Raw genomic sequence first — 14,822 nt, 5'->3', positions numbered from 1 at the left:
AGTTAGGGTTCTTACCTACCAACTCCCTTACCTCCTGGGTTGAGGGTCACTCCTGAGGACATTAAATCCCCAGCAGGCATACAGGGGATGTAAGTCATACTATGCTCATGGAATAAAGAAGTCCACGGAGCAGTCTCAGGCAGAGAGACCCAAGTGCTGAAGGTAGCAAATTCTCAACTGTAACTGTCCCCCAAAGTGTCAGGTGACTTCCTAGATAGGCTGAGCTACACTGGCTGCTACAATCATACCTTCAAAGAATCACACTACTTTTGGTTTTCTAAGTGACAGTCGTAATGTGAGAAAATTCAAGAAATCTGTTGGTATTTACATCTGTTACACGGTTTTAATTAAAAAGGTCACAGAGACTTATCTAACAAGGTAAGAGGGTATGTAAAAGTTCAAAGATAGCAGTTCAGGAATTTAATGTTTTCCATATACTTGGCCCCAGTATTTCTATGAGCAAATAGGTTATTTTTCAGTTGTTTCTGATTACTGAATAAGTGATTGGACTGTACTTATTCTACCCTTAAAATAAATGAAATACCTAATTGGCAATTGGACAGTGATCTCCTTGATTAATCATTATGCTGAAGATGATAATTACAGTTTCTGCTTGTCTTGTAAAAGAGCAAACCTAGGTTGCTGGATGGATAACCTCTTTTCTATAGTCACAGACGTCTGGCATTAAACATGTCAAAAATCTCAAATAAGAGACACAAGCAAACTTCATGGTAGGTTCAAGAGCTGAGAAGCATATAGAGTGGTTAGGGTAAGCCAAAACAATATGCAGTCTGAGATTTTAAGGGTGCATGAACTGTAAGTAAATACAAGGAGACTGATCTGCAGAGAAGAGAATGGAGCAGATGCTCAAAGAAAAGCAGAGATGATGAAGACCATGACGAATGGAAAAAGAAAAAGGAGATGGAGGGAGGGAACAGCTGTCCTTTGGCCTTCCTGTTCTCAGACACGTTTCTGTACTTTGTTGGCATGATTTCTCTTGATAACTTTACACCTGCCCCCTCCTTTAGTTTAGAATACTTTAAGTAAATTTCTGTCCCTGCCATGCAAAGAGACCCAGATCAAACAATGAACGTGATTATGACTGTAGCAGAAATTAGAATGTGTTAGATCAACTGGGTCATCATTTAGGCATTATGGCATTGTGGTAAAAACTGTAGATCCGGGCTTCCCTGGTGGCGCAGTGGTTGAGAGTCTGCCTGCCAATGCAGGGGACACGGGTTCGTGCCCCGGTCCGGGAAGATCCCACGTGCTGTGCAGCGGCTGGGCCCGTGAGCCATGGCAACTGAGCCTGCGCTCCGCAGCCTGCGCTCCGCAGCCTGCGCTCCGCAACGGGAGAGGACACAGCACTGAGAGGCCCGCATACCGCAAAAAACAACAACAACAACAACAACAAAAAAAAACTGTAGCTCCTTGGAATTTGAAACTTAGCTCCAACAATTAATTACTAGTTCAGTGACCTTTTGGCAAGTTTTCTTAAGCTTTTGGAGTTTAGCATTTCATGTGAAAAATGTACATAATAATGGTACATACTTATTAGGTAACCATATAACTTATTGAGGACTATTTGACATAGTATTTAAACAGGTTACTTATAGCATTTCATTTGATTCTCACAATAATCCAAAAACATAATTATTATAACATATGTTTATAGGTTAGATTCACCCATCCATTCTTCTTTTCAGCAAACGTTTGTTGAATATCCTTTAGGTATCAGATAATAAGTATATTAAGTAACACTTAAAAGAGCTGAGAAAAAAAAAAAAAAAAAGAGCTGAGAAATAAACTTTTCAGTGTCTCACAGTTTATAAATCCAAGGGCTGAATTCAAACACAGGCTTATTTAAATCCAAAGCCCAAACATTATCTTTCAACTATGTGAACACTCTTTCCTTATATATAAAAGAAATAAACGTCCCCTCTGCTCATGGGTTTGTCTCTCTCTCCTCGGCCATGATCTTTTATAACCAAACTTCAGAAGTGATGTGCCATAATTTCTGCCGTACTGTTGGTCACACAGACCAATTCTAGTAAAATGTGGTGGGAAGGGACTAGAGGAGGAAGTGGATACCATGAGCAGGTTCACTGTGGGACATTTTGGAATCTGGCCACAACATCATTTTTCAGAATACATCCTAGCCTCTGCTCTCCGCAATCTTCTATGATCCAAGAAAAATTGTTCTTATCCTCTCAATTCCTGAAGAAAATATGCTGTGCTACATATGTAGTATTTTGCACTCACACATTTGCTTTAGTTATAATTATTTGTTAATTCATTAAACATGTTCAATACCTGCTTTTTGTGAGCACTGACCTAGTTACTGAGGGAGGACAAGGTCCCTCTTCTCTTGAAGCGTATAGTCTATTTTGCAAAATTTGAAATAAATTAAACCAGTCATCATTTCTGACAGTGATTAGACCTTAGGGGAAAAAACAGAGTGATGGGGAGCTGCTCCTTTAGACTGTTTGGCCAAGAGAGGCTTCCCTAAGAAGGTAGCATGTAGGCAGAGATTTGAATGTTAGAAAGAATCCAGTGATGCAGGGATCTGGGAGGAATTTTTCAAGCAGAAGAAAGAAAAAGGCCGAGGGTCATAAAGGGAAGGAAATCTATTGTGTTCTGAGAAACATGAAAATAAAATGTTCATTGTGTATGGAGTTTCCTGAACAATAGACGAAAAGAAGTGGTAAGAAGGGCCATATCATACGGAGGCTTAAATAATTTAGTAAGTGATTTAAAGTCGTTTTTTATTTCTCTGAGTTCATTAATCATTAATCAAACATTTATTGAGTACCTACCGTGTGCCAGCACTGTGTTATGTACTGGGAATACGAAACCAATCCCATATACTCATTTGGTACAGGGAAGTCATACATGCAATTGCAGTTGAGTAGGCTTAATAAATAATTTCATGAATACATGAACTAATGAATAAACTCTACATTTAAGAGATTCTTATCATAAATTATAATGAAATGCAAGCAAATCACTTATCTTTTTAGCATATTAAATCAACCAATACTTTTCGAGCACCTGTCTATGAGATGCAGCTATTTAAAGGGATCCTGAGAGATTCGGCAGAATGAGGCTGAGACTGAAAGAACCAATTTCAACTTTGTCAGAAACAAGTACTATGACTCAGACCAATTTCATTTATACAAAACTCCTGTCAACTGGCACTTTCTGCCTCTTAAAGTCTAGATAAAATCTACCCACTGTTCTGTAGGAAAATCAGTGTCCAGATTCCTGCATGCCCCAGTGGACAGATATTCATTCTGATCATCACTTCCAGCTCCAGCTTTGTCTCTGCACTACCTCTTACAGTTTTCCCTCTTTTCTTCGCCCTGGTTTTGACCCAAGAGTGGATGGTACTTTTAGTTCTGTCCCCCACATAAAGCACTGCTAAATATATTCACATTGTTTTTGGTTTGTATCAAAACATTTGTGGAAATTTGGGGGAGGAAAGGTATATTGACACAAGAACACAAACCATTTTAATTTGAATTGTCTTCTTCTGAAAGTCCTTCAGCATTCTGTAAGTTGACTTTCCTTTTGTTTCTATTTCTTCCCCCACCCCTACCTCCCAACCACATCCCTGCTCATTCCTAACACAGACCACTCTGGTTCTCTCAAAAGTGTCCTGTCTCCTGATCCACCATATCCTTTGGAGCTCAAACAGCCCATTTTCTTAAATCATCCCCAAACTTCAGGCAACTATACATTAATTTTGTGGGGCCTGAAATATCCACGTACCACATACACTATTATTTATTTTTCCCAATCAAATTGCTTTGACTTTTTAGTAAGTACATTTGTTTAAAAGGACATATTTATCACCACTGTATCTAGAAAATTGGTGTCATTCATCATAAATAGAAGGAAATTTTAAAAAGCAATGCACAGCAATTAAAATTTAAAAATATTTACTTGTATAACACTTAAGTGCACTGACCATAGAACCAAGTATACCTATCCTGTACATTGGTAATATCTTTCCTGTTCACCTGTCAAGGTTACTATAAGTAGTTACAAAGATGACAGAAGTGAAAGTGCTTGGAAAAAGAACGGGGTTTTATTTAAAATAGGTGCACATTCTTGCTCTGGTTTCTGCTCTCTCTCTCTCTCTCTCTCTGTCTCTCCCTCTCTGTCTCTAAATGACAATGCATGCAAAAGTCCTTACCACTGACCCTCAATTCCCCTGAGGGCTGAGCTGGTGAAAGCTGCAAAGAAAATGCAGATTGCAGCTGTGACTCCAAAGACCTTGCTCATAGTAAAACAATTTGATAGAAACAAACAAACAACAACACCCCCCCCCCCCCAGTATTTAGCAACAATCATGAAGTCAATCTCCTTAATTCCAGTTGTGCAAGTTCTTGCAAATTAAAGTCGGTAGGATAAAAACTCTGGTAAACTCAGAGCTTAAGTGGGTGCGAGGTGTTTGAAAAAGTGCTCATTTCACACTCTTTGTATAAACAGGAGTAGTAACACATTTAGCCGGGGGCTCAGCTCCATTACCTTGAAAACTCCACCTTTTACATTCTACATAGCTTGCAAATTTTGAAATCGAACATTCTGATTAAACCATCACAATGAATAAAAGGGCTTATTATGTGCTCTGTCAGAAAGGACTCTGGTTGCTGTAAATGTTCACATTAATCCCTCTTATCAAGGATCCTGGAGACTTCAAGGAAATCATTCCCTTTTACTCTAATGAGCATCACAAAAGTGGGTCAAAAGGGAGTTAAGAGTGGGATATGTTCCTGAAAGGACACAGGTTCACCATATTTCCACCAAAACTAATACTCCAGCCTCCTTTGCTGATGATCTGGGACAGGAGGTAATTACAGTTGCGGCTCTGGCCAAACCCCCTCAGACCTCTGCGGGGGCCGGTGGTCAGTTTGGCTTTTTTGCTACAACGTGCAAAGACTTTTGTACCAGGCTAGGACTTTCTTCCCCAAAACGCAGGAAGACTGTTGGATAAAAAGAAATTCTGCTTTGTCTTCTTTCCCCCTTCACCCTTTCCTCTGCTTTTTCCCTCTCCCTCCATGGAATGACCAGAGTGGTATCCTGAAGAGCTGAAAATGCTTCCAGAGTCAGAGCTAGGTAGGAGTCCCTTTCTGGCCCTCTTCTAGCTGTGTAGCCTTGGGCAAGTTACTTAACCTTTCTGAACTTTGGTATGTTTATTTATAAAATAGTGTCATAGTAGCTACATCTCAGGGTCACTATGAAGATTAAATGTTATGATGTTTATAAAGTTCCAGTAACTGGGAAGTATGTCAGTAAATAAGAATTCCCTTCCCCTGTGCTAGAAACCCCTTTCACTGCAACCCTCCAAGCTCTTAACTGATGTATTCAAATGTTTAATTTGATTTTCAAATGTTTAATTTAAATTTATTTAAACTCCAGTGTCCTTTGGAGTAGCTACTTTGGTGTTCACGATGGAATGTATTTTCTCTCTGTCACTCATGGCTACTCAGCAAAATCCTCAAATGTTTGTTCTGGAGAAAAGACTACCTTGGTCCCTCTTTCTCTCCCCCCCCCCCCCCACACACAGCGGAGTCCGCATCTTCCCACATGCTGCAGTGCATCCTTTATTCACCTGAGGACTTGACCTACTCCAGATACTCCTCTTTTTGCACTTGAGCAATATTTGTATCATTCATTAATCTCAAGGAGCACAAATAGCCCTAAGAAATATCTTTAGAGATAATTGACTAAAAAGGTACTGGCACTATCCTCCCTGTAGAACAAGAGATGGGAAAATGAGTAGGTGCCAAAAGGCACAATCCAAGACCAAGAAGAAGCAGGGCAGCCTAGGATTTGTCTGGCTACTCATACTCCAGGCCAAGAGGTTACTTCTGCCTCCAGCTGGGCTGTGTAGCTTTCTGGGCAGAGAGGTTCAATGACCCTCCATGTAATAACTCCTGTCAAGTTGGCGAAACATTCTCTGTTGTAAAACAAAATGTGATGTGGCAGTGCTTGGAATAAAATTCATATACTTTGACTTTAGGCCTTTTTTTTTTTTCATTTATTCACTGAGCATTTGAGCTGGCCACTGGGTAAGCAGAAAAGGGAGTTCCATACTCAGACTTCAAGAAAATATGTTTTGTTACATCATCAGACTGAGATGAAAACAGAAAATGAAACCTATTTAAAAATTCTAAACAACCTCCTTTTGGTGATGTGTAGGTAGATCATTAATAATACAAAGTCCCCAACATTATTATTTAGTACTTAACATCTTCTAAACATTTAAAAGACATTATATCATTATTCCTCTAAGACAGGTGCTCTTGGTAGCTTCATTTTAATTAATTAATTAATTAGGCCGCGAGGCTTGAGGGATCTTAGTTCCCCGACCAGGGATTGAACCCAGCCTATGGTAGTGAAAGCGTGGAGTCCTAAGCACTGGACCACCAGGGAATTCCCTGTAGCTTCATTTTAAAGCGCCAAAAACTGATATTGAGAATATTTAATCTGCCCTGTATCAACAGCTAGCATGGTGAGGTTAACATTTGAACCTACACAGTCTGATCCTAAATCTGTGTTCTTAATCGTTCTGATCATTGGTCACAGTCGGATCATTCTATCACTAATAACCTCGTACGGAATTCATTAGTGAGGTGTTTAATCTTTGCATGCCTACTTAAACTGCTTCTTTTCTTTTCAGAAACACTGAAGGTCTGAACTCTTCAGTCATCTCACATCCAGTCTATCCTATGCTATCAAATTTGCATCACTCCATCCTTCACTTCTGCTTCTCACTTAGTTTTAACTATAGGGAATATGCAAACTTAATAAGCAAGACAGAGGACAGGTCATGCCTAAAACTTGTATCTTTTTTTCAAGTCATAGCTGACACTGTTCTTACCACTATTAATCAGATAAACGAGTCCATTTATAGAATTTCAAATCCAGTCTTACATGTATATGATAATAGACCAATTATTTCATATTTGTTTACTTGTTATGTTTATTAAACGCTTTTCTCTCTGAAAACCTTGATGCTAGGCTGATAGAAAAAACCTATCACCCCCTTCCTGACTATTATCCTATATATTTTTTCTTAAACACCATAAGAAAATGGTTTTCAGTGGATTCATTATTCTCGGGAAACCAAGAAACAACTCACTTCTCCCCATTTATTTATGAATTTTTATAAAAATACTTTTACACCACAAAAGGAGGAATTTTAACTTGGATTGTAAATGGATTTGACACCAGAATCTCTTAAAATATCTCTTTACTTCCTGCTTGCATATTACCGTTCCAAATTTATGTCCAATATCAAGACTTAGCTATTGCCTCTTTTACAGAATTTGACAATATCACTGTGCTTTATTAGGTTATGTCATGTTATGTTACTGAGTTGTGGTAGGAAACACAGTAATATCACAAACTCTGTAACTGAGTATATTGCATCTTGAAAATGATGGTGGAAAATGAAACTGGTCTAAGTAGAGATATTTTTGTATGCCACTTAATAAAGATCTGGGAAAATTAATTACAGTACCAAGAACTTCAGCTTATTCAAAACCACCAGGAAACAGGAAATAGTAACATGAACAATTTTGTTATTCTCCATGAGTGGTCCCTCTTCCAAGGGGAAAATTAATGGAGATGTGAATTCAGAATTACCTTACCTTGTCTTAAGATTCAAAAAGAGTACTTTGATTGAAAAAGTTGCATATACTATATCTGGGAATTCTGCAAGACTAATGCAGAACTAGAGAATTATTCTTGGTATCTTTCACCATCTCCCTTTCACTGGGCAGAGTATCAGCTTCTCCTCCTCCAACAAGATATTTTTGCCATAGGTGAAAACAAAACACGTACCTCCAACGTGAGAACTGCATCACGAAGGTGAACACATGCTCCTCGGTCTTGTTTACTCCAGCACCAGATCTCAATGCTGAGACTTCTTCAGAAGGATTTGCAAAGGGGGGAAACAAAATTTGATTGGTGGAAAGCCAGGAGCAGGGTAAAAGAAATCTTAGAGCTGAAAATCAGATTTAATGTCCTCAAAGTAACACATAATTGAAGTTGCTTTTGAGGTGTGGAAAGAGAGAAAACGAGCACTGTCTCTGGTCTGATGGCAGATCATATGGCCTGTGTCTAGGGTCAGACTCTAGCTAGAGAGGCAGTTAAGCCTAGTGGTTAAGCAAATGCTCTCTAGAGAGATGATATATGGAACTGAATTTTATTTCCTTTTCCTATAAGCAGTGTGAACTAGGACAGATCCATCAGTTTTTGAGTTGGTAGTAGGAGCTGCAGGGAGTTGAACTTTTTTGCAGAGGAAAATGGGAAGATTTTGATTTCCCTTGCTCTTCAAAGAGAGGGCTGTAGTGGGAAAATTGGAGAAGAGAGAGAGAGAACAGACGTAAGCAACAGAAAGGAGGAGCAAAAGAACTTTTAAGAATCAAATACCTAATATTTGATTTTAAGGTGTTTGGGTCACATCTTACTAAATCAATAAGCTTGACAACAGCGGCACAAAGTATGATAATGGTGCTGCTTCAAGTGTGTGTGTGTGTGTGTGTGTGTGTGTGTGTGTGTGTGTGTGTGTTGAGTGGGTATATCTATGTATGAAGGTCAAGATAAGGGGCTAAGTTCCTTGTTTGCAGGGACACAAGAGTGGAGGTAAATCAAGAAACACATCTGAAGGGAAAAAAAAAACAAGGATTCAGAGGAGTAAGGATATTAGAAAGGGAGCTATTTCTAAAACCTAGCAATACAGCACTCCCCACCCCAACCCAGCAATTCGCAGAACCCTTTGGAAAGGCATTGAGCCTTTGTGTTTGTTTGTTTGAAAATGGAATGGCGGTTTATGCCATTTTATATGCTGTAAGTGGCAGGGAGACCTCAGTTAACATCTGGAAAGCAGAATAACCTGGTGTTTGAGAATGTGAGCCCTGGAACCAGACTATCTACTTTTCAGTTCTGTCTTGACAAATAGAAACCGTATGGTCTTCAGTAAATTTCTAATCCTCTTTGAACCTCGGTATCCTCCTTTGTGAAATCAATGTGACATTGGTACCTATATTCCAGGATCATCATGAAGATTCAACGAAACTGCTTCACTGAGTGTCTGGCACTTAGTAGTTATTCTTGATATATGAAAGAAAGAAAGAAAAATAAGGAAGATTTAAAACACTAAAATAAAATAATTCATGCATAGCAAATAGAGAAAGATCCAATTAATAGTATTATTTTCACTTTGGCCAACTCAACTACACTATGTCCTGCTTGAAGCATGGACCTTTTCCTGGTGAATATTTTTTCCTATCCCTATCTTTTCAGGTGCTGTTCTCTTGGTCGGGATCAATAAACTGGGTACCCACAGCCTTCTTCCGAGTTTATGAGAGTTGGCAAACCACTAGCCTCCTTCTGTGACAGGGGCTGGCACTGCCAAGCACATCCTCTGATTGTGATCCTCAGGTCTTGGCAGCGAATACACAGTTTTCTCGCTTTAATTGGGCTGAGATTCATTCCTACACGTGGCAGCTGTAAAGATGTGTTCTCTTTACAATTAGGCGTCGCAATACTTAGCATTGCTTGGACTTAATTTTAAATACATTTTGGTGGCCCTTTTCCCTCCACTGCACCTTGGTTGCTCCAGGAGAGAGCAAATGGCCCAGTAATTCTTTAAAGCTCATTTTATGGGCCATTCTCAGGCACTTCCTGCTGGCCTTTGGAACAGAGCCTTGTTTGTGGATGCATTTTTGCTTATGCTCCTGCCAAATGCTTCCTCCAAAACCAGCAATAAAACCACAGGATCCAATAAGCCCTGGTCATCAGAATGGCTTAATGAGAGCAACCTCGACAATTGGGGTCTTTAATAGCAACCAGCACGGCAGGACGTGTACCTTGAGCACAAGGACATCCTGGGCAAGTCACCTTTCTGGTTTATGGGAATGTCTCCAAATATTATAGAATTTGAGACTCAGGGAACAACTCATACTAAGCTATTTTTCTCTTAAGCAAAAAATGGATAGGACAAAAATAGAAAAAGGTGGTTCTCTCTGGCCTCTCCTTAAAGAAGAATAAATCTGGAGTTTTTAAAGGTCTTACCGAACAAAGAAAATTTCACTGAATGCATGTATGGCTACCTTCAGTGAACCTTGCTTCAAAATAATCTGAATTATATCATGTTTCTGGTTAGCAGAAAGGAACTTGAAATACAGGTTGGATACTTAAAACAGATCTTGTTCAAAGTACATTCACGTGAAATGGTACTTAAATTCACTTAATTTACATAAAGCAAAATTATATCATGTCTATGATCTGTGTGCTATTAAACTGTTTTACAATCTGAATTAATAATTAAAACCTGTGAACTAGTACTATTTTCAAATGACTGTGTTTTGATTGCTAACAGAGCTTGGGTGACTTCTGAAAGAGGTTGATTTCCTTTCATGTCAGCTAATAGAAACCCCATTGTAATCATAAGGCATGGAGAAATTATGTTACAAGTGGATACTATTTAAGTGGAAGTGAACACAGAATATATTAAAGTACCCATAGTCTTATCAACAGTGTGTTATAATGGCTTCTGATTAACACTGAAAACATGACTGATGTTGCTGTGAGAGGGGAACACTGACAATGTGACACAGGGAATTTAATCGAAAGCTTGTTAATTTCATAGAATCATTCAATTTCTCACTACTCCTTTGTGACAGTTTTTGTTTTTGTGACCATTAACATATCATGACAATTTAATGGGAACTTTCAATGATAATAGTAAGGAAAAAAATCCTTAAAATCCTCGCCTGTTATTACCGCCCAAAATAGAAACAATCAATATATTGATTTTCGGTTTTAAATTCAGTTTGTTAGCCTGATTTTTAATGAGTCACGTGTAAAATGATGCAAACCCAAGTCAAGGCAATAATTCACATCAATGGTACCAACATATGTAGGCTGATTTAGTCTTTCTATGGCCAAAGAAGAAAGGGGGAATATTTGTTTAAAAATCCTGTAGAAGAAATGTAATGTACAAGGCACTCCAGGTCCTAATCAGATGTAAGGCTAAGGACAGCTGAAGAGGAAGGGGAAGAGATTTAGTTGGGAAGAAGCAGAGTCCATCTTGGGAAAATATTTTCATTATTAAAAGTAGAGCATATATAAGAGTCATTAAACTTATAATACTCCTGCCCCCCAAATGCTTCAAACAAGATAGAAATTTACTAATATCTAATATAATAATGCAAAGTAGGTGATCAAGATCAGCTGTGCTTCTGCTCCATGCAGTCACTCAAGCACCCAGGCTAGTGGTCTTTTACTTCAATATTTTCATGTCATTGGCCTTCTAGATGGTGGTGATATTGGGTGGGTAGGTGGGGAATATTAAATTTTTGGGATATTTCCTCTTAAACGTAATAGGTAGAAGTTTCACAATATGTGAGAAGTTTCTGCTTACTGTATTTGCTGCAAAGATGTTTGAGAAATGTATCTTTTGGTTAGAAAAGTGTAGTATTTATAAATCTATTATCATGGAAGAAGGGAGAGTAGATTTTGGTAGACAACTAGCAGCCTCTACCCCATGACACTTATCGCAATGTGTAAATTTTACACACACACACACACACACACACACACACGTTTTTTAATTGGCCTTCTACTTTTCCTATTACTAAGCACAATAAGGGCAAGGTACAAGTCTGCTTTATTTACCAATATATCTTCTGCCCTTAAATACCCTTCCTATCTTTTAATAGGGGTTTAATACAAAATTTTTAAATCACTGAATGACTGATTGAATGAATAAAAGGGATTTTACAGGTGAAGAAACTAAGGTTTAGACATTAGCCTTTCCTGGAGGCTGGGTGAGCATTTCTAGGAATGTTGAATGATTTACAGCTCAGATGGATAGGTTATCAAGCTAGGTAGTGAGCTGTCTTCCAGCACTGAATATCTATGATTCTTTGGTGTTGTAGGAAATTACAACACTTCATAAACGACCGTGAACCTGCTTTGTAAAGGAGTAGATCAACAGAAATTAGAAAATATACCTTTCTTCTCATTGGTTCAGTCCCATAAAACTCTGTCCTTCACAACATTCCATGCTAATTTCTCACAGACTTCATCCCCTCATCAAAACGGTTACCATTAAGCTTAGATGCTAGAAGACTGCAGCACACTTGCCACATACCTTTTTTAAATCACACCTTCCTTGGGAAGGAAAAGTAAATATGTGCTGGGTTTAAAAGATTTCCTATCGGGCTCTAGGCTGCCTAGGAGAATAAAAGTAAACAAAAAGTGAGTTTTGTTAACAAATGTCTTTATCATATACTCTGTTTAACTGCATTAAAATAAAATAAGGAAAGATGAAATTCTGAGAAATATAACCAGGGTACAGCAATTGACCATCAACTAAAACTTCTGGTCAGACAAGTGTGAGTGTTCACTACGGTTAACAATAAGTTTTTCTTCCAAAATTTTTCTCAGCAAAATAACGAATTCTAAACCTGCTTTTCTTTGTTTTTCAAGATATTGAAGACTTTGAAACCAAAACAAGAAGCACAGTGTCCGTCCGAGAAGGTCAAGGTGTGGTGCTTCTCTGTGGTCCACCGCCACACTTTGGAGGTACGGTGCGGCTATTTTGGGTCACACCATTCAGGTGACCACTCAGGGAATAAAATAGGCACTTCAGTTCTTAGAGCCAATGATAGCCTTTCATCAAATCTAAGGGACCAGGAAGGGCTCATCTTGCTGCATCCAAACAGTCCTAATCCAAATCTTTTCTTTTAAAAATATTTATTCAATCAGCCGCTCAACAGATATGCCCTTAAGGAGATACAGGATGGCTCTGTACACACGTGTGAGAAACGGGGCTTTGCAGTGAAACAACCACAGCTGTAATCTGCTGCCTGTCATCCTGCATGACAAAGGGCAATTTGTTTAACCTTTTTAGGGTTCCTTTCCTCACCTGTAAAGTGGAGACACTAACTAATACCTATATTATAGTACGGTTGTGAATGTTAAATGAGTTCATGAATGTAAATCAATTAGTTTAATGGCTAGTGTTTTATTTTAAAAAGAAAGCTAAGATTGTTATTTTATTTTTATTATCGGGCTCCATGGAGAAGCGAATGCCAACACTCATTCTGGCGACCTCACCTTAATTACTGGAAGAGGAAAGTTACCACCTAATTGGAAGCAAATGTTGAATGGCTCTGAATCAGAATATCTCCTAGCAATGGTGAAAATCAAGCAATAAATGCCATTCTTTACTTTAGAAGATCTGGATTAGCCAGTGAATTAACCTGTTGCCAGGGACCTAAACCACCCACTGATTTGCAAGCCCCTGGGGCTGCATTTTCTCAAATTCTGTATGGTTTGGTACAATTTGGTAGATTCTCAACCAACTGTGATCCTGGAGGATTCAGTGTAAAAATATCCATAAAGTCATTTCATTTAGTACAATCTGATATCATACTGACTATATTGTAGTTAGCTTAATAATAATAGCAAGTGCTTACATAGTACACACCTAAATACTTTACATGTATTAACTTTTTAACTCTGTACAATAACTACTACTCAAGGGAGATACTATAATGATTACTGTTTTACAGATGAGAACACTAAGGTACAGAGAGGTTAAGTACTTGGTCCAATGTCATGCAGCTGGTAGGCAGTGAAGCCAAGCTTCACATCCAGGCAAACTGGGTCCCAGACCCTGGGCAGTTCTTAACCACCACTGCCTCTGTTATAGTTGATTTCCACTTTGGAATGGGAGGATTTTTGGAAACACATAGACAAATATTTAAAAATAAAATGAAAGCAACTTTTCTTCTAATATTAAACCAAATCTTTTTTATGATCCTTTAAAAAGTTGAAAATATTTTTGCCATTACTTTCATTTTTATACAACCTTGTGAAATGCTGACACAAAAAGAAAGAAAAAAAAAAACTAACTGGAAGTTAACAATACTTTTATTCAATATTATTACAGACTGGTATGTCACTATGCTCGCCTGAAATAGTAGGGAAGAGTTACAAAACTTTCAATGCTATCTGAGATAAAATAAGAGCACACAAAAATGTGATGATATTTGTTTTTTAATAATAGGAAAATTATTTTCCAGTACCATAATCTAAGATGACAAGACATGCAAATCATGTTCGTTTGTGCTGTCAGTCTGTATCATTTTATACTCTGACACTGGTCAAAGAGACTTGACAGAATCGAAGATTATTTTTCAATTTGTTTACTCTAAATAAGAATAACAGACATGGAGAATACTTCTAAATGAGTGTCATATATTTTAAAAAGGCCATGAACTAGGAGAAGCTGTCCCTTGTCACCTTGCCACCTACCAATGAAGAAGTATATGTTGATCTTTTTTTTTCTATGTTGATCTTTTAAAGCATATAAGTCCTTCATTATAACAGTGCCTTTCTGCTTAATGCCATAAGACTAAATAACAGATATACAAAACCTGCCTTAAATTAAGATCGTCATAACTGAATAATGCATCCCTGTTGCATGCAAATTATGACAAACTTGCCTGATAACAAATTAGATTATGTAATATGAAATATTCTAGCAGGATTCCAAAGGTATTTGTCAATATTGACTTCATCCAGGTATTATAAGAATTTTCTTCCCGAGAGTCATGGCTTCCTAAGCTCTACAAAAGGAAGAATGCTGGAATACTGTTCTTTTGTCCTTTATTGCTCTCTCAGATCAAAACTGAGGGGAATATTAACAGACACCTTTTGCTCCAATTATACAAATAGTCATTCATTCATTAAAGTATAAATAAAGTAATTCATTAAATTAATGCAATAAAGTA

At 38.0% G+C, this 14,822-nt stretch overlaps 1 protein-coding gene across 2 annotated transcripts in view; it reads left to right on the top strand.

The window, feature by feature from the left end:
* The window catches only part of CNTN6 (contactin 6), a 304,375-nt gene that overhangs the window by 179,495 nt on the left and 110,058 nt on the right, over positions 1 to 14,822 (top strand). For both annotated transcript variants that reach the window (XM_067043597.1, XM_059075379.2), the window contains exon 5: positions 12,511 to 12,606. In XM_067043597.1, coding sequence (XP_066899698.1) covers positions 12,511 to 12,606 — 96 coding nt within the window. The remainder of the gene's footprint in view (positions 1 to 12,510; positions 12,607 to 14,822) is intronic.

The sequence above is a fragment of the Kogia breviceps genome, chromosome 10 (assembly GCF_026419965.1).
Source record: "Kogia breviceps isolate mKogBre1 chromosome 10, mKogBre1 haplotype 1, whole genome shotgun sequence".
NCBI classification, from domain to species: domain Eukaryota; kingdom Metazoa; phylum Chordata; class Mammalia; order Artiodactyla; family Physeteridae; genus Kogia; species Kogia breviceps.
Note: the sequence above shows the minus strand (reverse complement) of the source record. Positions and strands in the feature narration are given on the sequence as shown.